Source organism: Neolamprologus multifasciatus, chromosome 15, assembly GCF_963576455.1.
Source record: "Neolamprologus multifasciatus chromosome 15, fNeoMul1.2, whole genome shotgun sequence".
NCBI lineage: Eukaryota > Metazoa > Chordata > Actinopteri > Cichliformes > Cichlidae > Neolamprologus > Neolamprologus multifasciatus.
This window is the reverse complement of record NC_140453.1, coordinates 6497032-6524829: the sequence shown is the minus strand read 5'-3', so window position 1 is coordinate 6524829 and position 27798 is coordinate 6497032. Positions and strand designations below refer to the sequence as shown.

General features: G+C 41.1%; 2 protein-coding genes across 2 annotated transcripts; both read left to right on the top strand.

Annotated features, from left to right (window-relative positions):
* The first annotated feature begins 246 nt into the window (after window positions 1-246).
* sel1l (SEL1L adaptor subunit of SYVN1 ubiquitin ligase) lies at window positions 247-9475 on the top strand. Its single transcript, XM_085132767.1, has 21 exons — window positions 247-814; window positions 955-992; window positions 1256-1442; window positions 2449-2616; window positions 3657-3762; window positions 4272-4434; window positions 4555-4608; window positions 4692-4751; window positions 4844-4925; window positions 5007-5161; window positions 5672-5728; window positions 5839-5907; window positions 6245-6322; window positions 6450-6512; window positions 6739-6826; window positions 6969-7117; window positions 7274-7439; window positions 7644-7718; window positions 8510-8682; window positions 8813-8941; window positions 9066-9475. Exons 1-21 carry the CDS (start codon window positions 727-729, stop codon window positions 9330-9332), a joined length of 2415 nt encoding a protein of 804 aa, XP_084988893.1. The 5' UTR covers window positions 247-726; the 3' UTR covers window positions 9333-9475.
* Window positions 9476-9611: 136 nt separating this feature from the next.
* LOC146501417 (phospholipase B1, membrane-associated) lies at window positions 9612-24367 on the top strand. Its single transcript, XM_085132780.1, has 16 exons — window positions 9612-11217; window positions 11488-11552; window positions 14376-14466; window positions 14595-14653; window positions 15256-15323; window positions 15499-15542; window positions 15655-15775; window positions 15891-15942; window positions 16023-16103; window positions 16202-16267; window positions 16381-16472; window positions 16560-16641; window positions 18770-18871; window positions 19081-19176; window positions 21330-21401; window positions 21860-24367. Exons 1-16 carry the CDS (start codon window positions 11160-11162, stop codon window positions 21983-21985), a joined length of 1275 nt encoding a protein of 424 aa, XP_084988906.1. The 5' UTR covers window positions 9612-11159; the 3' UTR covers window positions 21986-24367.
* Window positions 24368-27798: the final 3431 nt, after the last annotated feature.

Here is a 27798-nt window from a genome sequence, read left to right as displayed (position 1 = left end):
AGAAGAGGAAAATCAGGGGCAGTTATATAACCTTCAGCACTTCATGCATATTTTCATCTTAATTAATAGCATGTCCAAACAACACCCTCTACCTCCCAGATTATTATTATCTCCTTAAAGTGTTTTGGTGTCGTGGACAAGCCCCTAAACTGGAAACGTAACTGTGTACGCATCTGATTCGCTGACATATCTTTGGCCCCTATTCATTGGCTACTGTCAATGTAGGCGCAATGTGATTGGTCGAATCACGAGAAAAGGAAGTGGCGATCAGTAGTGTGGGCTCAACGCTAAGTAGTATTTGGGTGGTTTATATCAAAGGGTAAAGCTACTGGCTTTCGTCCCTAAACGTGGACATTTTGAAGTGTCAAGAGGTACTCGTCATCCAGTTTTTGGGCCGAGCAGTTGAACAGCGGGGATATATTATTAACGCTGTCTTGCTAACCTTTGTTGCGGCTATGTAAAACTAGCTTGTTAGGTTTACGTCATTTCAGCAGGTGCTACTCTGCTAGCTTAGCTTCACATTGGGATCTATTAGCTTGTTAAACAGCTACAGTAGCTAAAATTAAACAAGCTGGCATCTAGAAGGAATACGGCTCAGACTAGTGTGTGACAGGGAGTTTACTTATGCTACTTCTCGTAGTGTGACCCGAGACTGCGACTGGATGTTTAGTAATAGAAATAGCAGTAGTCACAGCTAGCAGATTGTTAGCTTGTTAAATAACAACAATGGGCTATAAGAAGTGTTTGAAAACAGCAAGGAGACTTTATTTTTGGGCTATTCTCTTCATAGTGTTCATCAAAGGAGTAACAGCTGGTGAGTATGAAATGCCGGTGGTGTTGTAACACTCACTATACGCGTGTCTTAAAGTGTCACAGCACCTGTTTTCGTCTATTACATTTCTTTGACTGAATCAAAACAACACGTCTCACTGCTGCAACATTAATGCTTTTTAGATGAGGAGCAACACCAGGACGAAGCACCAGAGTTAAAGGTGTGTCATGGGCTCTTTGGTTCATGGTTAATGCTGATCATAGACTCATTTGCAAGCTGGTCTCTTGGGAGTTGTATGTAACACACGATTTTGTATACGTGTTGCCGAGAAAAGTTAAAGTAAGAAGTCATTCAACTTAAAAAGAAATTGAACACACTGCTAACTTTGCAAATGAGCCTCATGCAAAGGCATTGTTTTTATATACAGCGTAAGTTCCCTCCTTTAAGTAATCCTTTGTAATAACCTCCTGTTGATTTCTCCAGTCCTACCATGACCCAGACTCTGAAGAGGAAGATGTTCGATTATCACCAGAAATTGTGGCAGGTACTATGACCACTGATCACTCCCATCCTGAAGAGGAAACACAGCCCCCTTCGGAGGGTCTAGAAGGAGAGGAGAAGGAGGACCTACCTGATCCGCCTCCTCCTGTTGAGGAAAAACCTAAAGAGGGTAAGGTGTAAGATTTTAAAACATCCACACAGCAAAGGCGTGAAAAACAATCACAATAAGTTGATTAACGTTTGAGATGTCAAAGTTGTTAAATACTTCCTGATGTTTTTACTGTTTTAATTATTAGAAATTTAGTTTTTAGCATCTCCTGCTATACCAGTGATGGCTTTCATATTCTAATCCCCACTTTTTACACTAGAAAATGTTATCAGTGTTTAAAAGTGGTTGCATGTAAAGAAGTGGGATTTCAGCTTGGGACTTGGAGCTTCAAACTTTATCGTTGATTGCTTTAAAGTGTTAAATGTTTTGTTAGAAGATAGTTCCCTATGCGTTCTTAAAATAAAGAGCCTAATATGTTAGCATGCTACATGGAAGGAAAAGCTTAGTGATATATTTTAACGATGTCTAGTCTGAACCTATAACCTATGCCTCGTAGTGGTGTTATCACATGTCTCATGATCTCAGCATTGAAAACAAGCTCTTTCTTATTATTTTTTTCCTTTGTAAGCTTTGTTTAGTGTTTAACATGTTAACCTGTTTTCACTTTGCCTGACTCTGAGCTAAGCTGAGTGTGGTTTCAGGGTAGAGCCACATTTGATAAACAGTTAAACCCTCGTGAGACGCTGAACAGCTTCTCGCACCTGTGGCTCCTCTTGCAGTGCAGTTACATCATTTCACTTGGGGATTGTTTGCAATTACCCTGCTAGCTCATTGCACAGTTGTATTACTGAACTTGTGTGAGGGAGATATATTCAGATTAACGTAATTGCGTGTGTAAAGTTGCGAGAACTCTATGGTAATTGTTTCAACTCCTCTGTCTCTTTGTTATTTTTCCACACCAAAGTTGATGGTGCAGCAAAAACCTAAAGATTTGAGAATATAAAGAAAAAAAAATATTTTCACTTAGATCTCAGGTCCACCAGTATTTTAAAGGAAAACAGCCAGAGTTTGTTTGTTTTCAATCAAGTAAATTTTATATGTGTTTTTTGTTTTTTTTAAAATACAGTTCCTGTGGTGAATGGAGGTACAGCCCATGGAGAGCCCTGCATATTCCCCTTCCTCTTCCAGGAGACAGAGTACATAGAGTGTACCACTGACGGGCGGGGGGATGGACGGCTATGGTGTGCCACGACGTACGACTATGACCAGGATAAGAAATGGGGTTTCTGTGAGAGTGAGTTTCAAACTCAAAAACTCTAAAACCTTCACAAATGAAATATTGTGATTCATGTTAAAGCCTAAATGGAGTCACATTAGGGCGCTTTGGTATTAAATATATTGCATTGTACAGTACAGGTCCTGAGCCAGCCCTCATTTCATTATGTTTTGCTTCCAAGGAGCCAGACCTGCTTTTAATATTTAAAGTGATCTTGAGCAGTACTTTTTCAGGCTTTTTCAAGGTCTTTCAAATGTTTTCTTTGGACTCGGCTGGTTTTTCACTCATTTTCAGTCCAGCTCTTGTACCTGACCATTTTCAGAAGATTTTTTTGTTTTTGTTTTTCTTCCTATTTGGTTGTTTAGGCCAGCGGTCCCCAACCCCCGGGCCTCGGACCGGTACCGGTCCGTGAGTCGTTTGGTACCGGGCCGCGAGAGTTGAGGTTCAGGTGTGAAATGTATAGTTTTCAGGGTTTTTATCGGTTTTCAGCGTTATTTTGTTGTTGTTTTTATCGTTTACTCGGTTTTCCTGGGTCTTTTCACGTGTGTTATGAATAAATGTTCTTTTTTTCGGTACTAGTTTTATTTTGTTGTATTTATCCGCGACACCTTAAAGGCCGGTCCATGAAAATATTGTCGGGCATAAACCGGTCCGTGGCGCAAAAAAGGTTGGAGACCGCTGGTTTAGGCCACCAGATGAACCGATTTGTCTACACATAAGACACAACTCAGTAAAAAGCACGTTTTTTTACTAGTAGTCTGTTGCAAAAATACATAATTTGTTATTAGCCAAAATCTTAGCACATGTACACAATGTGCAGCATCAAAGGTCACTGTGACCTTAAATGTTTTTCCCCTAACACATGAATTCTTGTGTTAAACTGTCACTGATCATTGTTTGTTCTTCTCAGTAACAGTCTTGGTAGAACTAAACGACTACTGAAACCAGCCTGAAGATATTATTATGACTTAGTTTGCATAACTGCTACTGCTACCAACCTTTTGAAAACCTTTATTTCCTCTAAACGGTCTGATTGGCTTCTCCTCTCTTTCCCTCAGCGGAGGAACAGGCACAGCAGAGGCTTCAGGCTGAGGAAGCAGAGAAGCAGTATCAGACTGTCCTGCGCATGCTGAACTCCACCACTAGGAAGACTCAGAAAAAAGAGTGAGTGGCTTACTTTTAGTTTATTTGTCTGGTTGTTGTCAGCCTAATTTAGACTCTTGAAGAAGAGTTTATAGAAAGCATGTGGATTTGAAATCTTTTTTAGATGAAGCAGAAACAGAAGCTTTCCAGTTTTTGCCCACACTCCGTAATAAGATAAAAATCGGAAAAGGAACAAAAGTAAAGATGCTCTATTCAAATTGAAGATTTTGGCAAGGTTACATTTTTTTTTTGCCAATTTTCTTTTTATTTGTTTAAGTTAAAATGCATATTCCCACTACTGCCATCTGATCATCTTTTTATTTCACAGACAATATTTGATGTTATTTTACATGTCGATTGGGTTCGATGTCCATTTCCTGCGTGTTTTATTACCAGCCAGCGCTTGCACGCCTTCCATTTGCACATCCTTATTTGCTTTAGCTGTCACACTACTGTTTATCATGTACACATTATTTTTATGTGAACGTGGATTCAATTTCGCTTGTGCCTACTCTGCTTATCTTTCTCAGATTATATGAAAAGCTGCTAAAAGTGGCAGAAAAAGGCCACCAGAAAGCCATGGAGAAGGTGGCGTATGCCATGCTGTTTGGAGATTACATGAATCAAAATATTACTAAGGCCAGAGAAATGTTTGAGAAGCTTGCAATGGAGGGCTCACCTAAAGCTCAGATGGTAATGATCTCGCTCATAATTATACATGTCTCTTGAGAAAAGTGTTGGAAGCCTGTTTGCAGGTTATTTGTGCTGAGAGGAGCAACTCTGTGACACTCTGCTCTGTTTACTTTTCTTCAGGCTCTTGGATTTCTGTATGCAGCAGGGCTCGGAGTTAACTCAAGTCAAGCTAAGGTACGTCTATGCTCTGTAGATTTGTCTTACAGTATATGGGTTTGTCAGTACTTACTTATGTTCTGCCATGTTCTGTTTTTCAGGCCTTGGTTTACTACACCTTTGGTGCACTGGGTGGAAACCTGCTCGCTCACATGATTCTGGTAAGCAGATTTTTCTGTCAGTGAAGAAATGCTACAGTCATGCTATTTGTATACTTTAATAAAAATGACACTTCCTTATATTGTTTTATTAGGGCTACAGGTACTGGGGAGGGGTGGGTGTTCCCCAAAGCTGTGAGTCAGCACTAACGCATTATAGGCTCGTAGCAAATCAGGGTAAGTGTTTTGCGTTACTATATTCTAGTGCAGTAATAGTTCTTGATGGGCTAATAACACTCTTTCCTCTGCCAACTTTAGTGGCCAGCGATGTTTCCCTGACGGGGGGCTCGGCGGTGCAGAGGGTCAGACTGCTCGATGAGGTGGAGAACCCGGGATCTACCAGCGGGATGTTGGAGGAAGACCTCATCCAGTACTACCAGTTTCTAGCGGAGAAAGGGGACGTCCAAGCTCAGGTAAAGTGGTCAATTTTTTTAAAAATTTTTTTATTGCTGGTATTGGGAGCTAATGTGACCTTTCCTTTGACATACTTGAGCCAGTGGTTGATTGAACACACAGTCAAAATGTTTGTAATGTATTTATTTGTGTCAGTTTAGAAATCGTTCTCGCTACACGTGTGTGGCAAAGAAAACATTCGAATTTGTGATCAGCTGCACTGTTCTGCCTTTTGTGAAAGCTGCTGACTGTGGGGAATTAACAAAAACTAAACAATATAGTTGCATGTCCACACATATTGTTTTTAATAATTTCTTTATTTATTTGGCATTTTTCCTTTTTCTTGTGGTCAGGAATAGGAAGTAGCTTGAATGGATGGCACTAATTTACTTTATTGTATAAGAACTGAAATCTGCATGTTATGTAATGTCTAAATGTGAAAGGGCTACATAATGTGTCATTGCTGGGTAGTATCAGTCTGAAGCCTTGTTATAGTTTTTATTTGATTACTAATTGAATGTTTTACTTAGGTGGGCCTGGGTCAGCTGCACTTACATGGAGGACGTGGAGTAGAACAGAATCACCAGGTAACTTTGTCATAGATTTCGCTCACTGTATTTTATTTATTTGTTTTGCTTATTTTGTGAGTTGTGAGTTTTCTCTGTCAAATGCATTTATGCTGCTTTCTGTCCAACAGAGGGCGTATGACTACTTCAACCAGGCAGCCAATGCAGGCAACACACATGCTATGGCTTTTCTTGGAAAGGTGGGTGAGATGGAGGCTCACTCACTTCACTGTTATGTCACCTTTTCTTTTCTTTTTTTTTAAACAGACTTTTCTTTCTTTTCTTTCTTTTTATAAAATTTTCCATTCATAACCTTGTTAATTTCATTTCTTATAAGAGCAGATTTTTTTCTTTTTTGCTTTTAATGCCATATTTTCCATCTTTTTAACACTGTGTTGTGTTGACCTAAGAGACAGTTTGGTTATAGAGACAGTTTAGAATAAAACCAGCTTGGCATTGATGTTTTCACAGAGGCCAGTGTATTTGTGTTTAAGGTATAAAATTGATCTTTTATGTCTGTGACTGTCTGTTCCTCAGATGTATTCAGAAGGCAGTGAGTTTCTCCCTCAGAATAATGAGACAGCCTTGCAGTACTTCAAGAAGGCTTCTGACCTGGTAAGGATAACTGGGTAATTTATTCACGTTGAGCTTGCTCACTCACTCACAGCTGAATTCTGTTACCCTTTCTTTAAATATTAACATGCAGTAATTGTTTTTACATATTCATTTACTTTTTTTCCAGGGTAATCCGGTGGGACAGAGTGGGTTAGGGATGGCCTATCTTTATGGTAGAGGTGTGCCAGTGGTAAGATTTTTTTTTTTTTTTTTAAGCATGTCTCATATCTTTTGATAGGATCTGTACATATAGATAAGATCTCACCTTCACTTTTAGGCACTTGGAGTTGAAATAAAGTTTTATATAAACAATAAAGAAAAACAGTTTTATATAACAGGCTTTTATTTTGATGGCAAGCTGTCAGAGTGTCTCTCCTGCTGAAGCAGCTATTGAAAAGTTGTGTGTTTGTGTCCAGAACTACGAGCTGGCCCTCAAATACTTCCAGAAGGCAGCAGAGCAGGGCTGGGTGGATGGACAACTCCAGCTGGGCACCATGTATTACAGTGAGTTTTACAGCTCAGTGTGTCCTTCAGTGTCTCACGGCATTCTTTCATAGTTTTCCTCTCGCCCACTGTCTGTTTAGGAGTCCTCAGTCTTCGCTCTTCTTCACATAATAACATTTTTGTTCTTACTCTTGTTCCCCAGATGGCATTGGCGTGAAGCGTGACTACAAGCAGGCTCTTAAATTCTTCAACCTGGCCTCACAGGCTGGGCACATCCTGGCCTTCTACAACTTGGCCCAGATGCATGCTACTGGTACTGGTGTGATGCGTTCCTGCCACACCGCTGTAGAGGTTAGTCCACCCTAAATCTGCTGCTTCTTTCACTGTTAAGAGATTGTCTCTCCAACTTGGTGTCTCCTCAAACATTTATCGATTAACAGCAGTGGCTTTTATCTGCATTTTCAATACAAATTGGAGATGTGTATCACACTGTGTGTCTGTTTGCAGCTTTTCAAAAATGTGTGTGAGCGTGGTCGCTGGTCAGAGCGCCTGATGACAGCCTACGGCAGCTTTAAGGAGGGCGACATGGACGCTGCGCTGGTTCAGTATCTGCTGCTGGCTGAGCAGGGCTACGAGGTGGCTCAGAGCAACGTGGCCTTCATTCTGGATCAGAGTAAGAAAAACCAAGACATTATATTTAACCATGGTAGTGCAGGCTTTTAGCAGTTAATTTATGTGCACATCTTGCAATATTATAGCCATGTTTAAATGCTAGTGTCATGATCCTGCTACGCTCTTTACCTTTGTTAGAGAGAGATTCAGGTCTCATTTTAAATGTTTTAATTTTTCATGTGTTTGTGTGAATTATGCCACACAGAAGGGGCAAGGATCTTCAGTGAGAATGAGACCTACCCTCGTGCATTGCTCCACTGGACAAGAGCTGCAGCGCAAGGTGAGTTTAAACAAGCTCCGTCTCCTCGTCAGTGTGAACGGTGTCTGCGCCGGAGCAGTAGAGTCAAAGTGCACTGCAACTTTAGGGAAATGGGTCATGATGTTTTGCTTGGGAACGTATTGCTTATTGTACATTTCACTTGATTGAACTGTGATGCTGTGTAGACACTGGCTGTGAGCACAGCTGCTCTGCTTGGCTGTGCTGTGCTGTGTGAAACAGTTATTAGTCAAACTTTGGCTCCTTTTGTGGTTGAATCTGTGCTGCTGTGGATGTCTAACTCCTGCTAGCTGAGCACAGTTCTGTTACCAAAGAAAGTCTGATTGTGCTGTACAGAATTTGACCCCACTGTGGTTTTATCAGGTTTAACCAACGTGGTACCAAAACTCCACATCCCTTCAGGATTGGAGATATTTCACTACAATTCTCAGCCAGCACAACCAGCTCAATTTACAGCACACACACACCGCTGCACATAGTTTGTGTTGCACTTATTATCAACAACCGTGTCGGAGCCAGCATCACAGCTCCAGTGTGTCTCATGCATCCTCCATAGCTATATATTATCTAAGTGCAGTGGAACAGGCTAATGCCTGAGCAGCCATAGCTGCTGAGGGTGCACTGATTCTCTCTGGGGTCACATGCATCATAATTTATGATAATAGAGCTCAGCCTGTCTTTGTGTATCAGTGTGAGATGCTGAGTGGTGAACACTAAGGTGGTTCACAGAAGATTTCTAGCCGTGACTGTTTGCATATAAAACTAAATCTTACACATGTAATTGCCCTTGTAAGGTTACACCGTGGCAAGGATAAAACTGGGAGACTATCATTTCTATGGCTACGGGACGGACGTGGACTACGAGACGGCTGTCATTCACTATAGGTTGGCATCTGAGCAGCAGCACAGCGCACAGGCCATGTTTAACTTGGGTTACATGCATGAGAAAGGCCTGGGTATCAAACAGGTGAGCACTCACTATACATCACCTGCCTCTCAACATGTCACAAATTTGCACTTTGTCATTTAGCAAAGTCAGTGTGGTTGTTAATTTGATTTCTAATTCTGAAATGTTCCATGTTTTTTTTTTGCTGCAGGACATCCACCTAGCCAAACGGTTTTATGACATGGCTGCTGAGGCCAGTCCTGACGCCCAGGTTCCAGTTTTTCTAGCTCTGTGCAAACTGGGCCTGGTTTATGCTCTCCAGTACCTGCAGGATCTTAATGTGAGTATTTCCTCCTGAATTCACAAGCTGTCATGCTAACCGTATGGTTTTGAGTAACACATCTTGTACTTCAGATAGTTTCAGAGATTTCTTTTTCTTCCTTGTTGGTTCCGGCTTCTCGCAGTTGAAGGAGCTGATTTCTCAGGTGGACCTGGACCAGCTGCTGGGCCCAGAGTGGGATCTCTACCTCATGACGGTCATCGCACTACTGCTAGGCACAGTCATCGCCTACCGACAGCGCCAACACCAAATCATAGTGCCACCTCGCCCACCTGCCCCAACGCCTCCTCCCAGACCGCCTCAGGAACAGCCACAGGCCCAGGCCGAGCCCCAGGCTCAGGAAGAAACACCAGAGCAGGGCCCGGCCCAGGAAGAGGAGGAGCAGCACTGAGAGGGAGGCAGACGGAGTGAGGGTGGTGAAAGATGGACAAGAGGCTCACTGCATGGAGCACCAGTAGCTGAATACCTGCTACTTTGAGCACCTCGCCCACTCTGCCTGTTCCCCTCCATGTGTGTGTGGTTTTTTTTGTTTTTGTCTTTTTAAAAGGCTTGATGATGGCTGCTGAACTGTTCAGTCTCACCTCTTTCTTCCTTTAAAATATGCTGGTCTTCTGCTGAAACCGACACATCGTGGGTGTTAATGGACAACACTGCAGTCGAGAGAGTGTTTGGACTTGGTACTTTTTGACTCAGGATACTGCCAGACGTTCCCCCCGTGTCCTCAACATGGAATTAGTCTTGTGGTTGCCAGATCAAAAGCATTACGAACTCAACTGAGAAAATTACACTCGTTAGACAGCTTCATTCCCAATTTTGTTCAGTATTTAAAAAAAGTCTGGGTGGAAAATGTGAAGTAAAATCATTTTCATTTCTAGCGCTGGTCTACATGGTAAAAGAAAGTCCTGATTCTCTGCATGTCTTCTCTGATCTCCTTGCAGACTTTGAGTTTAGCCTTTTTTTTTTTAGCTAACTGATGAGTGAACAAATTTTGCATTCCTTTATGCTTTGCAGTTTTGCATTCATTAGTTATTTTGGGTGACATGTTGTCAGATCAATAAGTGCTAAATATACTAAAACTATGCTGAGTTATCAGTACAAGAACAATAGTTTGGGAAGTTCTCACTGATGGAAAAGCTGGGCTGTGAAGTAGGTGATGTTTGCTGATGCACACGGGGATTAAAATGTGTACAGAAACATCAAAGTTCATTTAAAAAGCAAGCGAGAGGAATTTAAACTTTTTTGGATGTTGTACACTACAATATGTGTACTTTTTATTTTCCAACACTGTTCTTTGATTTAATTATTGTTGCTGGTTTTGAAAGGCAGCTTAGTATTTTTTTTTTTTTTTAATGCCAACTGTTATCTGGAGCAGCCTTAAAGATAGCAGCAACTTAAACCTTGCATTGTTTCTACAGTAGAGGAAGTGGATCACATTTCTTTTTTTTTTCCTTTTGTTTTGTTCTAAAACTTCAGCTGTCGTGACAATTTCCACCCCCTCACCAAACGTCCAAGTTGGAAATCTGCCTACACTTCTGAGATCAGACGGACATGAATCCGAGGCTGCATTGAAAAGCAAACGAAGCCACGTTTAGACCATGCAGCATTTCTGGAACCAAGATCTGAAATTTCGTTTTGTTTTTTCACTTCATTTGTTTTTTTTTTCTCATTTGTTCACTTCCACAAAATGTACTAAAGTTAGTGTTTAACTGCCAATAGATATGCATGATTGAACCCCAGAAGGAGAGCGAAGTGTTGTTTGCAGGATGATAAGTAATAAGTCCAAACTGTTTCCTGCTTTCACACATCGGCACCCACATAACTCACAATTGGTCTGAAATAAAACACTGGGCAAAGTTACAGAGAAGAATTTTTCTTTTCTTTTTTTTTTTTTTTTTTAACCATTAAAACGCGTTTATAAATTTAATAAATGATATATGGATATTTCAAAGATGTTCTGAATGTTTGATTGCCGAAATGCTTGGATCGATGATCATTTGTAGTTCGGATAAGTGGCTCGTGCCCTGCTTGGCTTTAAATGTCTGACATAACACTGCAATGTTGCTGACATTGATCAGCAGCGAGAGCGGCCGCTTCTCATTGGACCTGTAGGTTGTCGCTCAGCCATTGAGGCTGAGACAAAGTGACAATGCTGTGAAAACTGAGCGTCGCATTGTGCAGTGTGTAGGGGTGACCCATTGACTGGTCCATACGCGATACTATGGGGTGGCTTTGGATCGCTGTGGCAACGTGTGTGCTCGCGTCCTGCTCTGTCAAAGGTAAGTGCTAGAACAAGCAGGAGGGCAGCACCCACGTCGGGCTGTGTGCCTATATTTATTGTAACAACAGCCTCTGAAACGGGGCCCTCCCTTTTATTATTATTATTTTTTTAATGGATTGTTTGCAGTTTATATCAACCATCTGTTTTTATAGATGTACACCAAGGACAAAGTCAAGACAAAAAAACTTTTGAACTAGGGCTTATTTAGCTGATTAAAGATGAGCTTTAACAGTGGTTTGAAGCGTTTCAGTTAATGATCCCTTTAAAGGAAATGACTGGTGGTTGGAGTATGAAGAGGGGATTCGGCACTACAGCAAGGAAGCCCTCAATAAGGTACTGTTTCACCTATGTTTATCACTGAGGGTTTATTTTGTTGTTAGACACAAAGTTTAAATTTTGGTTGTCATTTAAACAGCAAAAGGATTTGGTTGACAGACTCGGAAAGACAAAAAACATTAATATATAGCAATTGTTAACCTTTCTAAAGTAGGTTACCATCGTGTCACACCAGACTAACCACATGGCCCAGCAGGCATCCTGAACTTGTGCACAGCAAGCACAGCTAACGCATCAAAGACAGTGAAACAATGATCGATCAATAAAAACGCAGTCCGACAAGGTACTGAAGATGAGGTTTCCACTGTAGCAGTGAAAGTTATGTTCAAGTTTGCCTACTGTAATCTACAACAGAATCTTAATGCACAAACACTGTGCTCTGCTGGATTAAATATTTTTTATATTTATTTTATTTACAAAGAGGGACAATACATATTAATGAACATTTTAACAAATGTAAATATGCCCGATTATAGCCTTGGGCTAATTTCCATCTGCAGACCCTCTGGCAGGTTGGTGTTACACACAAGTTAGTAAAAACATACAGAGACACTATTTACAGATCATGTGACAAGGACAAAACCAGTGATCACATCATAATATAATTTAAGCTTTGCCTGATCTTACTGTCAGTTATTTAGTTGCTATTATCCTGTTTGTTTGTTTTTCAGACTTGCTATGCTGTAAAATGTATTAAAGTACCACAATACCAATGCTCCCAAGAAAATTAAGGGAGCATTTGTCACACACAGTGATTGTAATGAATTAAATATTCATGATAAAGGTATAAAATCTTTATTGACATAGACTGTGTAACTTGTTAAATACAAAATGCTATTACCAACAGACACTGGAAAGCATCTATCCTTTGAGGGCTGGATTCAAAATCGAACCAAAAATGAAAGTTCAAAACTGAAGTCAGGCTGATCCATCTGGCATCATAATGTGGTTTAGTAGTGTGCCTTTATGAACTCCCAACAACATCTAGGTATGCTCCTGATGAGAAGCTTGATGGTCGTCAGCTGGGCATCACTGAGCTACTGGATAGTCGGTGCTATTTGGCAGGAAGCACTGATGTCTCATAGGTTCTCAGCTAGATTCAGTCTCGGAAACATGAGGTACAGACAGTGGTATTAATGCCTTTGTCACCCAGGAACTGCCTACATGAACCCAGGGCCCAGTGCATGCACATAAGGTCCACAGGTAATCACCTTGGTTCCTTAAAGCAGTCAGGGTGTTGTTGTCTCTCAGTAGAGAGGCCTATCCAAGGCCACGCCTCCCCAGACTATAATTGACCCACTGCCAAACCCCTCATGCTTGATGATCTTGCAGGCAATATAACAGTCACTCTGTCACATGGAGCAGGTGAAATTAATTCACAATGGATTATGCTTCTTAACTGGACAAAGTGATATTACATGTTATACTATGATCATCAAGTGTTTCCTTAATTTTTTGAGCAGTGCATTTATAAAGATCATTTAATGGTGAAAAGAGTCTCAGTCTACATGCCCTCATCCATGTACCCTAAATTCAGTTTCTTGTTTTTGTTCAACTAAGATGAGATATCAGCTTTGTCACCGCTCCATAATGCTGCGTGATGCTGTACCGACATGGCGGACCATTGCTAGCTAGCTACAGTATATTTAGCAATCACACATTAACAATGTTGAAATAAACAACATTTCCATTGTGGTAGGCCGCATAAAATAACAGACTGCGGAGGAACATAGTTGCCATCTTTCTGCAGAGTCAATTGCTACAGACTTACAAACATCACGTGGCTTTCAGATTAGCTCAAAAAACAATGTGTAGAGAGCTTCATGAAATTTGTTTCTATGGCTGAGCAGCTTTTTCCAATCCTTACATCAGCAATGCCGGATGCAAAGCATGCCACCACTGGATTCCAGAGTGGTGACGAATCCCTCTTCTCCTTTGGCAATCCAATGGACCAATCTGGGTTTGGCGGTTGCCAGGAGTCCTTGTATGACTGGATTGTGTCAAGTGTACAGTTTGGTAGAGGGGGATTATGGTGTGGGGTTGTTTTTCAGGAGTTGCACTTGGCCCCTTAGCACCAGTGGAAGGAACTCTTAATGCTTCCACATCCCAACTTTGTGGGAACAGTTTGGGTTTGACCCCTTCCTGTTCCAACATGACTGCTCATCAGTGCACAAACCAAGGTCCATAAAGACATGGATGAGCGAGTTTGGTGTGAAAGAACTTGACTGGCCTGACCTCAACCTAATAGAACTCCTTTGGGATGAATCAGAGTGGAGACTGTGAGTCGGGTCTTCTCGTCTGACCTTACAAATGCACGTCTAAAAGAATGCTCAAAATTTACCATAAACACCCATAAACTTTGTGGAAAGCATTCCCACGAGAGCTGAAGCTGTTATAGCGTCAAAGTGTGGGCTGACGTCATATTAAACCCTATGAATTAGGAATGGGATGTCATGCAAGTTCATATGCGCAGGAACGTGGATGAGCAAATACTTATGGCAATGTAATGTATCTAAAACGTTCTAATGCAATAAGATTTTTTAAAGATTTTTGCTGTAAGTTTGCACATGAGCTTCCTATTTTCTCCATAAACGCATCAACATATACAGTATTAAACTCTGTTCACAAAGAACATTACGCAACTGCTTAAAACATTTCTAGCAGTTTATTACGATGTAGGAAGACGCTCAAAAAAGAAGAAGAAAACATTTGTCAGTCCCTGAAGACAAACTTTAGTCATTACAAGGAAATAAGGACTCATAAGGAAACATAACTGGTCTCGATGTGACAGCGAGGCTTCTCTCTTTTTTACTTATTTAGGAGTTTCCAGAGAAAACCCGGCCAGTGAGCTTCAAGCATCCTGTGTTCCAGTGCTCAGACATGAGTCCTTCTCCCTCTGTCCCCTCCTCAGGTCTGTCCAGGTGTCACCTGCTGACCTCAAATCTTGTGTTGTTCAAGAGTTTGAACTAACGCTCTTTTTCTCTTTCTTTCCCTCTCTACCTTCCCTCTATCCACCCCTCCTTCCACCCTTTTGTCTAGTTGAATTTGTGAAGGCCGCAGATATCAAAGTCATCGCCGCCTTGGGGGATTCTCTGACAGTAGGTGTTATTTGTTGTTTGCTGCTTCCTCTGCTGTGCCGATGATACAGTGTAACGTCGACCGAAAATAGACTCGCTCTGACCGTTGATTAATTCATTTTGCATACTCGCTTAGTCCTGCTGAGCAGAAGGCACCTGCAATCGTGAGAAGAGCTAAAACGCTTACAGTGATGGATAAAGACTGAGTGCAAATGAGAGGGAAATAAACTTTAAACTGCATTACTAACCAAATGTTGCACCAACGGAAGAGCATTCAGCTTAGTTATGATCTCTTTTTGTGCTTTTATGAGAACGGCACATCTTCATAATCTAAGAGAAGATGCCCAAATTGCAGCTGGTTAATGGGGACCTGTTATCATCGCCTCTATATTTTTATTCTTGGACTCTTTGTGTACCGTTGCATGACTCACAGTTTATAATAGTTCTCATCCCGAGCCTTGATTCGGCAGCGTTCCACGTATACGGCAGAAAATTTGGAAAGGCATAATAGGATCCGTTTAAATTAGAGTGACAAACCACCCACACAAACACTTACTCATAAAACTGCTTTTCTTCTCTTCCTTGGCTCCTGATCTCTCTGTGCCGTGCCCCTTCTTTTCCAGACGGCTATCGGCGCCAACGCCACTACTGTCCTCGGCATTCCCATTGAGTTTCGTCACGTGTCATGGAGGTGCCTGTCACAAATCTCACACAAATAACAATCAGGATGATGTGAAGCAGACTGATCTCATATCATGAACATGTTAGAAACCGTATTCCCCCATGAGAGCGTCAGTCTGTAAGAAACAAGGTTAAACTGACATTAACAGTTCTGCTGCTGGTATTGTTTTCCTTTCTGCTTGCAGCATTGGAGGCTATGGGACATATCAAGATGTCATTACTTTGGCAAGTAAGCTATCACTGCAGTGTCCGAGCTGTTTCTTAACTGTATCGTTCCATGAAACTCACAACGAGAAAAGTCCAGCTCATTTTCTTTACGTGTTTGACGCCGTCATTTTTAGATATCATCAAGCTGTTTAACCCCAATCTGCTTGGAGCTTCTCCTGGAAAGACAGTTCACGGGATGGAGGCTCATATCAGTGAAACGGGCTTCAACTTGGCCGTAACTGGACACAACACCTTGTAAGACCTTCGCTTATTTTTGTGTTGCCTAATCTAACAAATTATATTCTTCTACAAAAATAACTGAGCTGTGACCTAATTCACTTTAGGAAACATGTTATTCTTTATTTTGTAGCAATCTCCCCGGTCAGACGAGACATTTGATAGACACACTGAGAGGTTACGAGGTAAAGCGAGGCCTTGCTTTCTCAGTAACGATACAGCACAGGGATGGGAGAGGTAACGGGACTGTCGTCTCTTCCTTTAGGGTCTCGACTTTGAAGAGGACTGGAAGCTTTTGACTATTCTCATGGGCATGAATGACATCTGTGATTACTGCAAAGATAAAGTCTGTCTTGGTCTCTTATCTTTAATTCAATAGAAAATCTCTCTATATATGGAATATTGCCTCTTCTATTACCTCTGATGAATCTCCGCTACTTCCAGGCTCTTTTTTCAGTAGATAACTTCATCCACTATATGACCGTCTCGTTGGAAATGCTTATGAATGAGGTAAAGTCGAAGATAAACGAAATCAGGCTTAGCCCTGGATTTACTGTCTGCTGAGACTGAGGGTCAGTGCTGTGCTGAATCACCACAGTGCAGGTCTTCATGCTGTGCTTCAGGTTCCCCGTATGATTGTGAACGTGGTTCAGATCCTGCCCATGCAGACTTTGAGGGAGGTGCAGAAGCCCACCCCAGGGTGTTTGCTCCAGCGGTGATCACTCTTTTTCTCTCTCAGAACAAGTTCAACTCTGGGTTGATTGACACTTCTTGAACTTTTAACTTTTTGACTTTGATTTAGGTCTTTCTGCTCGTGCCTGATAGAGCCAGTAGCCAGATCTCCTGAACTGCGGGAGCTGGTGGAGGTCAATCTGGAATTCCAGGTGCACTTTACTTCTTTCATGTTATAAGATTATGTATTATGTAAGGAAAGATGGTACAGGAGATAAATTCTTCTTTCATTTGGTTGCCACATTAGAAGGAATATTGACTCTTTTTTGATCCCTCTATGCATCATAAAAAAATTAATGTGTTCGTTCTGTACAGCAGACTCTGAATGTTAGGCTGCACAAACAAGCTCGTCTGTAAAACACCTGCAGAATCTTGAACTGCACACTGTTGTATGTAAGAGCCAGAGATGGGCAGTAACGCATTACTGTAATCTGATTACTTGTTAAAGTAACAAGTAAAGTAAGGGATTACTATCGCAAAAACGGTAATTAGATTACCGTTACTTTCCTGTAGGAACGCTGCGTTATTGCGTTACTAAAACCGTGATTTTTTGCGAGAATGTCTCATGACAGTGACGTAAGCGAGTGCAACGTTTGTGACAACAGCTGTGTGCAGATCAACAATGGATAATATATCGAGTACGGGAGAGAGTGTGAACGTGCAGCGTTTAAAGCGTGGAAGTACTGACCTTACTTTGAGTTTGATTCCATACAAAGTGACAAAAACATTAGTGTCCGTTGTGCGTGGGAAGAAAACTTCTTTTTACAGCGAAAAAAACCCTAAACAAGCACCGAGTGCGCAACGACGTAATAGGAAATTCACAGAGAAACTGGCGGATTCTTCCACTGACCGCTGCGGCACACCTGCACCAGGGTAACCCTCCGCCTACCCAACTCCTGCTTTACAGGTGAAAATAGAGCAAAAGGACCGCTAGTCTTTGACTTTCTTTATTTTCTGCTGTGTTTTACTTGCATCTATTTGAAAGAGTGAGTGTAAACACAAATATTTTATTTAATGTGCTGGAATGTGCAGAAAATAGGTTTAAATGTTAAACTGATTTCTTCAAGTCAGAGAATGGTGCATATAATTTAATTTTTACTTGATGCATAAAGTTAAAAGATTAAAACTAATAAAACAAGTTAAAAAAAGAGAGACTTTTCCATTTGATTACATTTTGTATGATGGATTATGCAGAAAAAGTAGAATTGGGCTGAAAGATCTATCACTTTATCACCTATTCAGGTTTTAAATCGTGTTTTTAAAAAGTAACTAAGTAATTAATTACTTTTGAAAATAAGTAATCAGTAAAGTAACGGGATTACTTTTTGGGGAAGTAATCAGTAATTAGTTACTGATTACTTTTTTCAAGTAACTTGACCAACACTGGTAAGAGCTATCGGAGATGAGATTTCTAGGTCAAAATATGAGGAAAAACTGCCATAAATATACATGCACTGCTTAAAAAACTGAAAGGAACACTTTTTAATCAGAGTATAGCATCAAGTCAGCTAAACTGCTGGCATATTGATCCAGTCAGTTAACTAGCAGAGAGGGTTGTTAAACAGTTTCAGCTGCTTTAGTGTTAATGAAATTAACGAAAGGTGCTCTAGAGGGGCAACAAAGAGACACAACTCCCAAAACAGCAATGGTTTTACAAGTGGAGGTCACTTCCTCATCCTTCTGAAGCCTGCAGAGGTTGCACAGGCAGTTTCCTGTGTCTCCCAGTAGAGTCTCAAGAGCACGGAGGAGATTCCAGGAGACAAGCAGTTACAGGACTGGTATCTCCTCCTTTGTGCAAAGAGGAAGAGGATGGTGTGGATGGCAGTGACCAAACAATCATAAACAGACTTCATCTTCAAACAGATGTCCTCTGTGCTCACTGCCTGGCACTATAGAGCCCGTTTGCCATAGAATACCAAAATTGTCTTGTTAAACATGCACTAATTTGTATAAATATCTAATAGACAGAGTGCAGAGAAATATATTTTAAACATTTGTTTTCTACCAGCCTGAAAGAAGAACTATTTTGGAAGGAAACAAAGCTTAAAGAAACGCCCATTAAAATGCATTTTTGACTGTATCTTCCATAATAATTTGCCTTGTCATTGTCCCCAATGATAACTCACTTAAATGTGCAAACAGGGTACATTGCACCCAAAGCATTATATGCTGATTTCATGTTCGCAGCTCTCACTGTAATTTGTGTGTTTGCTGTTATTGTAACAGCACGAGCGAGGAGAATGGGAGACAAATTGATTCTCATACTGCTTTCATCTGCAGAAAAGACTCGAGAAGCTGCTGTACAGCGACCGCTTCTTCAGGGAGGACTTCGCCGTTGTTCTCCAGCCCTTTTTGAAGAACGCGGACCCGCCCCGCCTCCCGGTAATCCATCTCACGCCTGTCAGTGTGACATAAGTGTCTGCTTTCGGACCAATCGGTGCAAAGCATCACGCAGCGATGACTGACTCATCAGTGATCCCCAGTGTGACAGCTGTAGCTTTTTGGCTGAAAGACTCACGAGTCATGTTTCACCAACAATGCTGTCCATCACTAAAACTATACCGCAGTGTATTTTGTGTCTCTCCGAGCAGAACGGGAAGATCGATATGACTTTCTTCACTCACGACTGCTTCCACTTTACCATAAAGGGACATGAGGAGCTGGCCAAGGGACTGTGGAACAACATGGTGAACAATAAGTTGTATTTGATTTAAAGGCACAAGAGGCTAAAGGTTGGAAACAGACCACAGTGGATTTTAAAACAGTCAATATGTGATTGAAGTGCAGATTTTCATATATAATTCAAGGGATTTCACAAAAGTCTTCCATTAACTGTTCAGGAATAATAGCCATTTTTATATGCAAAGTAAAAGCACAATTGATTCACAGATTTCCTGTTCTTATGAGGCCTGTTCACCTGTTACGGGTGGCAAGTTAAACAGAGAGAAACATCTGGAATTTACTCAAAATGTTGAACTTGCATTTGGTAGCTGTTCCCTGCGACTGCATGTGGAAATGTGAAGAAGCAATTATTGAGCTGAAAAATGGAAATCAGTCTACTAGAGAGAGGAAAACCAAATCCACAATCTGGTACTTAAAAAAAAAAAGATAATAAATTTACATTAAGAAAGAACAATTTCCATCATCAATAAAAACTCTTCACAACATCTAACCAAATGAAGAAGACTCTCACAGAGATCATTGTTAAAGTCTGTGATCGACAGACATCTTCATAAACGTAGCTGGTGAGAGTTTATAGCACGCTGCAAACCACTGGTTACACTCAAAAACAACAAGGCTCGATGATACTTTGCTTGATAACATCAGAAAGAGCCTAAGATGTGAAAAAGACAAATCTTTGGATGAGTAAAACCAAAACGAACTTGAATGATGGAAAAATTAATATGGAGAAGGAGAGCCACAGCTCATGATCAGAAGCATGCAACATTATCTGACAAATATGGCGGAGGTAGTGTTACTCCGTGGACACGTATAGCGACCAATGAAATCGAATTGCTGGTGTGTACGGATCATGTGACTGATGATGTGGCTGATGGAGGCAACAGGATGAATTGTGAAGTCTACAGGACTACAGTGTTCGCTCAGATCCAGGCAAATTCTGCAAAACTGATCCGACCATGTTTCACAGTGCAAAATGGTAATGTGTCATGTTTTGATTTGTTTTATTATTATTATTCATTTTTGGTTTCATATTGGTGTATTACTATAATAATAATAATGGATTGCATTTATATAGCACTTTAAAATTCCACTCTTCATTCACTCTCACATTCACACACTGGTGGAGGCAGCTACAGTTGTAGCCACAGCTGCCCTGGGGCAGACTGACAGAAGCGAGGCTGCCATATCGCGCCATCGGCCTACCTCTGGCCATCACCAGTAGGCGGTAGGTGAAGTGTCTTGGCCAAGGACACAACGACCGAGACTGTCCGAGCTGGGGCTCGAACCGGCAACCTTCCGGTTACAAGACAAACTGCCAACTCTTGAGGCACGATCGCCCCGGTGTTACTACCAGTGTTTTGGTTTCTGTTTTGTATTTTGAGCTCCCTCTGTTCTTTGTCTGGTTTGTCTCTGTGCCTGTCGTGTACTTCCTGTTTTACTTTGAAGGTCCGTGTCTCATGTCAGTGTTTCTAGTTTTGCTTCCCTTGGTCTCATCAGGTTCCATTGCTCCCAGCTCTCCTCCTGTGTCTCATTCCCTTGTTTTCTCTCAGTGTATTTAAGCCCTGTGTTTCTCTCTGTCAGTATTGTATTGTACCCTGTCTGTGTTCTGCCTGCCTTGCTGGTCTAATTTATTGCTTAATTCCTTAATTTAGTTAGTTTTCTTCAGGTCCAGCAATATAGGTGTTTTTGAGTTGACCTTCTGCCTCCTAGAGTTTGCATTTGGGTTCCTCCATTCCTGCCTACTGCACACAGACATGATGATCAAAAATGAATGCAAAAGCAACCCAAGAGTTTCTCAAGGCCGTCAGTCCAATTTGAGTTTTTCAGTTAGTGAAGATAAAACCGAAGACACAAAGACCACAAACTAAGCAGCAGCTGGAGGTGGCCACAGTAAAGGCCTATAAAAGCATCACCAGAGAAATGTATCTCAAAAGGAAATTTTGGTGATGCGAAAGTGTTCTGGACTTCAGGCAGTCACTGACCGCAAAGGATTTTAAGTATTAAAAACAATCCCTATATTTAAAATGATGCTAGTTTGTCTGGTAAGCTGAAAGTGTGCACTTGAATCACTTCTTGATCATTTGACATAAAATCCACTGTTTAAAACTTTAGAGAAACTGTGTAATTGTTCAAATACACATGTCTGCTTCTCTCACAGTTTCAGCCCGAGGGAGGAAAGACGATTGTGAGCAGCTTCTCTGACCCCATCACTCTCATCTGTCCGCCTATGGTAAGATTAGCTTTCCATATTTGACAACTTTGTTTGGCCTGATTGGTCTAAAGAAGTGAATATTAACTAAAGGTGCCTCCGGTGAAATTAGGTTTCAGAAAGTGTTTTAAAATGTTTGTTTAAAAGTCTGTTGATTCAAGAAAGTTCAGCGCTGTGGAACTTTTTTTTCTCCATTTGTTATGATTCCTGTGCTTTAGATGCTTCTCAAAACACTCTGTTACTGCTTTGTCATGCTGCTGTGCATATAAATGACACTGCATTAAAATAAATGAGTGCTTGGTGAAATAAAAATGAATTTTAGTTCACCAGCAACTCAGAGCTGTTTGAAAGACTGGGAAAGAGGCTACGGTGCATCACGCTTCTCGAAACGCTCTGCAGTACTGCATTATTTGTGTTGTGATAAATCTTAATTCAATATCTGATTTTTACAGTTATTATATTACATATCATATACGTAGGAACACCCATATATCTTCACTCGACCGATCGCAGCCAAGTCAGACCAACCTCCCCTCCAGACTGACGCTCCATCACCAGCAGTCATCTTCCTGCTGCTCCTCCTGGCACAGTTTGGAGTTATGTAGCTTTTAATTCCTTTTCCCGAGGCAAAACACACAGTGGGCGAAAGGAGTTTTTTAGCCATTCACCAGCATGGAGGAAATGACTGCAAACTGACAGATTTGCAATTGCAATCATGCAGCCGAAATATCTGAATCTCAGAGGATGTTGGAGATGGACGAGATGAGGATAGGGGAGCTTCAGATGGTTGGGGGTTGTCTCTATAATATTGCCAGATTTTTACTAAATAAAGTGCCTGGACATGACTGGTGTTGTGAACTGTGCTTCAAAGTGAACTGAACTGAGAAATGTGACTTTCTTATAGACCCTTTTACAGTTTTTATTTGAGATTTAAATAACTTTTCCTGCACTAAAGACGATCTACCAGTTAGACCGCATGCCTGGTAGTGGGATGTTTCTGTTTCTGCCCCATTTGGGGAGCAGACTTAGAGCATATATGTATTTTTAATAAAAAGTTTGCTTTGTACAAATTGCAAATGTTGTAATTAACAAAGCATGACGACCTACTTTTGATTCATGTGACATTTATACATTCATACATAAAATATTAACGACTTTGCCTCTTTAATAACTTCTGGGCCTTTTTTAAAAAAAGTTTTCAGACTCATTAATTTACTCAGATTTACCTTTTTAAAAAACAAAACTTTTGTTTGCTTGTTTGTTTCTGCACGCTTACTCACGCAGAGGGACCCTGGCGATGTGCCTCGATCAGCTCGGTGAAAAAAAAAAATGATTTAAACATGAAAATTTGTCATTCATATCATCTGCTGTAGATTTCCCCAGACAGCTCTGACTTCTCAAACGGGGGAAGATTTAGTCACAGGTCTGCTCCTCAGATCTTCAGGCAGCTGCTGGCCCACTTTCACTGCTCCGTCCTCCGGTGCCTGAAATATTATAATTATTTTTCACTAAAAGAGGGAAAGCAAACCATCAGTCATTGCACTGAACAAAAACAAAACAAAACGACAACAAAAAAACACTAAGTGTTGCTCATGCTGCTGGGTGCTGAGCAGTGGAGTCATTATCTTTTGCCCGCAAAATGTCAGCGGTTGGCGTCAGTAGCTGAGGTGTAATTATCCAGTGCAGATGGCTGTATTGTTCTCTCTGGTTAAACAGAGCCTACAATACAGAATTCACTGACTCTATTGAATCAGTGTGATTAAAAAGGCAGGTGGAAACTATATTAAGGCAATCTCAGGTTACTTTAATGTGCTCAGAAATAGCAATTTACCTCCAGAATGGAAAGGAAAACCATATGATATGTACTCAGTGTGGTGCAGCTGGGTTGTATTAGTATATCATGTGTCATATATGTAGGAACAGTCATATTTGCCTCCCTTTTCTAATGTTTTCTTATAATAAAACGCATAACACTTGAGTTTAGAAAGGTAATTATTTGTAATCACCTAACATGTATTTTTTCCCAAACTCTTTCTAATTTATTTGCGTTGTGCCAGTTTACTTTGTTGCTTCTTGGATGCTTCTCTTTGATGAATTTCAATCAGTGCTTGTAGCTTTCAGATTTCATTATAACCCTTTTATTGTATTCAAAGGAAACCGTCTTCATGTTTAAACAAAGCCGTCGGCAATTTACGAGGGACAAATATGGATCCTCTGGTCGAGCTCTGATGCAGATTGGCCTTTATTGTTTCTCTGAATGCATAATGAGATCTTTGGGATGTCGGTGAATGGTGCAGCAGCACAATGTGAAACTGCAAACAGTCCAAACGCCCCCTCCCACTTTAGAAACCTCTGCTCTGTTTGTTTTTTAATGAACATGTCAGTAACAAGATGAAAATGACCTCATGAGGACATGTACATCCAGAAGTTTTAGAATTTTCCAGTGTGCATGTCTGCTCCTTATAAATGGAGACAAAATGCTGGTACTGTTTCTGCAGTTTTAACGTATCATCATTTAATGTCGGATCTCAGGAGGCTCAGGGAAAAGGTCTTATTAAAATTCAAAGGGAGAAAAAAGAATAATAAAGCTTCACTTGGTGCAGGGTTGCCAATTCTGACACTGCTGATGTGACACGACCGCTGGTCAGGAGGTGAATCAGACACAGATCACACACCCACCGCCTCCAACATCACAAACAACCCCCAACTCTACTTGCTCCATCGTATCTTTCACACGCTGAAATGTCTGTAAAAAATCCAGCCCTGAAGATGTTTTATGAGTTTTTTCCACACCTGCAGCTTTCATACAGCAGCGGGATCCATCAACGAGCTTTTCCAAGGTGAGAGATTTGTGTGCATTTAGGCGGGTGGCACAACAGATGGAACTATTTGTGACTATTAATGGGGATGTTTTTATTTTACTCTTAGTAAAAGCCTGATGGGTTTACTGAAATAAAAAAATATTTCTGTCATGTCATGTTTTTAATTATTTTTTTTATCAGTAAAATGTGGCAAAAAGGAAATTTAAAGTAAAAAATTAGTTATTGTAATTAGATAAATCATCATTACCCATTTCAGTGTTATTGGTTACACGGGTGGCAGATTTGGTCTAATTACCTAAATTAATTGGGGCGCTATTTGGGACCTTATTTACAGGCTTCACTTTGTTCTACTTATAATCATCCATTAGGAAGGGCATTGGTATAAAATATATTCTGGCAAATATTTATGCAGATGAAGATAATCGCATACAGATTGGTCAACGCACATTGCTCTACTGTGGCAAGCCATTAAAGGAGCAGAAACAACAAGAAGAAGATGACAGAAGAACGGATGAAAACAAATTGCAGTCATAAGTCATTGTTGAAACATCATTGTATAGACTTTCAGTGTGGCTGATGTAGGTTCGGAGGGGCAATAAAGCAAACAGATTTGGTGACTTGGAAAAGTTTTAGCCTAGGACCCCATAGTACCTTCCATCCGTTTTCTGCTGAGGTTGTTGGAGGTTATCCCAGCTGTCACAGGGAAAGAGGCAGGGTACACCCTGGACAAGTTGATAATCTGTTGGACGGCTAATTGTGAGAGATAGCAATCCATGCTCACAACCTAACCTGTCTTTAAACTGTGGGAGAAATGAGGTTTGGAGATGAGGTGTACTGATGACCAGCAGTATGGCTTAGTGCTGAGAAAGAGCCCTACAGATGTGATGTTTGCTTTAAGAATGTTGATGAAGAAGAATAGAGAAGGTCAGAATGAGTTGCACTGTCTGTTGGTAGATCTAGAGAAAGAGATGAGGAAGTCAGGAGTGGCAAAGAAGTATGTCAGGGTGGTGCAGGACATGTATGAGGACAGTGTGGCAGTGATGACGTGGATAGATGGGTTAAAGGTGCGGGTGGGATTGCATCAGGGATTGCATTTGAGCTCCTTTTTGTTTTCTTTGGTGAAAAACAGACTGACAGACGCGGTCTGCCAGGAGATTCTGTGGAATAAGTGATCTGTAGCGAGAGCAGGAAGTAGGTGAAAGAGAGTCTGGAGAGGTGGAGGTACACTCTGCAGAGATAAAGAATTAAAGTCAATAGAAGCAAGACGGGATGTGTGTGAATGAGAGGGACACAGCTGTAATTGTGAAGTTGCAAGGAGTAGAAGAAGTAAAGGTAAATGAGTTCAAATAGCTGAGGTCGACCATCCAAAGCAACAGACAGTGCACAAGAGGTGAAGATTAGCGCACAGGCAGGGTGGAGTTGCTGGAGACTAGTATCAGGGGTGATTTGTGACAGAAGGATAGCAGCAAGAGTGAAAAGGAAGGTTTACAAGCTGGTGGTGAGACCTGCTGTGATGCATGGTTGGGAGACAGTAGCACTGACAGAAAGACAGGAGGCTGAGCTGGAGGTGTTTTTCATTCGAGGTGACCTGAATGGACAGGATTGTAAACGAGTACATCAGAGGAACAGCTCAGGTCAAGTAGTTTAGACACAAAGATAAAGAGGCAGGGATGAGATGGTTTGGGCATATGCAGGGCAGGGAGCTGCTAAAAGAAGAGGAAGACAAAGATCTTTTACCTCTTCATCCACAGTTGGTATCAACCTTCAACTCAGTGTTTCTGAGTATTTGTATGTAATGACAGCTGCAGTTGTATTTAACACCTGCGTTCTGTAGTTAGAATTGTGCACGATGAGTAAATGTGTTACACTGTGAGAAATTTTGTCTAAATAGGTGAAAATTATTGTAGGCGTTACCAAAAGAGTGCTTCATTCAATAGATGTGTGAAGAAGGCTGCGCATTTGGCTCAGAGAAAGAGGTTTTCTGTTTTATCTGTATCAACAGGCACAATAAACTGTATGCTATAATTATAAAATATTAATCTAGAAAGGTAAATACTGCATTGTTCCTAAATATGAACAGACCTTGCAACATAGCTCAGTTTGATTTGGGTCACATGCTCACATGAGCAAATCCGGACAATGGCAGCAATAATTTTTAATAAAATATCACCAGGCAACACATTTAGGCAGTCAAGCGGCACGATCAGTAAATACAGCTTGATAATCCCTCTTTGTCCTATGGGGAATCACTCAGTGATGTTGACAGAGACACTATCATTTATTTACAATACATCCATTCTCTTGACTGCTTATCCAGTACAGGACGGAGGGGGACTGGCGCCAGCTCCCAGATCAAATAGTCTTTAAACAAGATGTGAAGGAAATGCAGACTTCCCCCTTCAATTCTGGGGTTCACATCCCACAGAAGCTCAACTGGATTTAAATCTGGGGGATTTGAAGTCCACACTTCAAACTTGCTGTCGTGCTCCTCTAACCATTCCTGAACCATTTCTGCTTTGTGGCAGGGAGTATGATCCTACTGAAAGAGGCCACAGCTATCAGTGAATACAGTTTCCAAGGAAGGATGGTCTGCAACAATGCTTAGGTAGGTGGTACATATCAAAGTAATAGCTACATGGAGGGTAGAACCCAAGGTTTCCCAGCAGAACATTGCCCAAAGCATCACACTGCCTGCACAAACTGCTTTTTTCCCACAGTGGATCCTGTGCCAGGTGTTCCCCTGTGAGCTACACGCAAGAAAGTGTGATTCATCGGACCATCAGATTGGCTTCTTTTGCTCCAACTGTTTAGGTAGTTTGAGCTGCAGTAGCTCATCTGTTGGCCACACGGGCTTACCTTTGTTCCCCATGAGCATTATTGAGTCTTGGCCGTCCACAATCCTGTCACTGACTCACCACTGTTCCTTCCTTGGACCACTTTTGATAGATACTGACCACAGCAGACCAGGAACACCCCACAACAGCTTGTCAAACTCCTCAGATAATTACACTTGCACATTTTTCCTGCATCTATGAAATCCACTTTTAGAACAAAATGTTCACTGACTCTCTGACAGCTGCCACGATGAAGAGATAATCAGTAATATTTACTTCACATGCCAGTGCTTGGTGTATATATCTATATACATATAGCTATAGGTATGTGTTCAGATATACATCCATATTTTTGTGGGTGGTAATTGTGCGGATAAACATATGTATCAGGATGATGATCATCACCATTCATATTCCTTCTTACTTATTCAAAATCCTGCCATCCGTCTACCCCCCTTTATCCTGTTTTCATTGTTGTGTGTCTTTGTCCTGTGCGGTTGTTGCTTTTTTCAAAATCAAATGTATAAGATAAACCTCTTGAATCAAAGCTAAAGTCTACACAATCAAAAATTCATTAAAAAAATAAATAAACTTCCACTGTGGTGGTGTACAGAAGCAAAGCCACAAAAAATGTGTTTTTTGTCGACTTTTCTCTTAAGGTAACTGAAGAATTCTTACCCAAACCTACATATGCTTCCAGTTAAACCATACAAAGGATAAAAAAAACATGATCGATGCTCAAACAGCACACGGGGATAGAGA

Bases quoted from the DNA above. Each gene is read 5' to 3' on its own strand.
- LOC146501417 (XM_085132780.1), top strand. From the start codon at position 11,160: ATGGGGTGGCTTTGGATCGCTGTGGCAACGTGTGTGCTCGCGTCCTGC. The intron at 15,324-15,498 runs GTGCCTGTCACA...TTCTGCTTGCAG, and splicing joins TTTCGTCACGTGTCATGGAG to CATTGGAGGCTATGGGACAT. The intron at 16,642-18,769 runs GTGCACTTTACT...TTTCATCTGCAG, and splicing joins AGGTCAATCTGGAATTCCAG to AAAAGACTCGAGAAGCTGCT.
- sel1l (XM_085132767.1), top strand. From the start codon at position 727: ATGGGCTATAAGAAGTGTTTGAAAACAGCAAGGAGACTTTATTTTTGG. The intron at 4,609-4,691 runs GTACGTCTATGC...TCTGTTTTTCAG, and splicing joins TTAACTCAAGTCAAGCTAAG to GCCTTGGTTTACTACACCTT. The intron at 7,440-7,643 runs GTAAGAAAAACC...TATGCCACACAG, and splicing joins GGCCTTCATTCTGGATCAGA to AAGGGGCAAGGATCTTCAGT.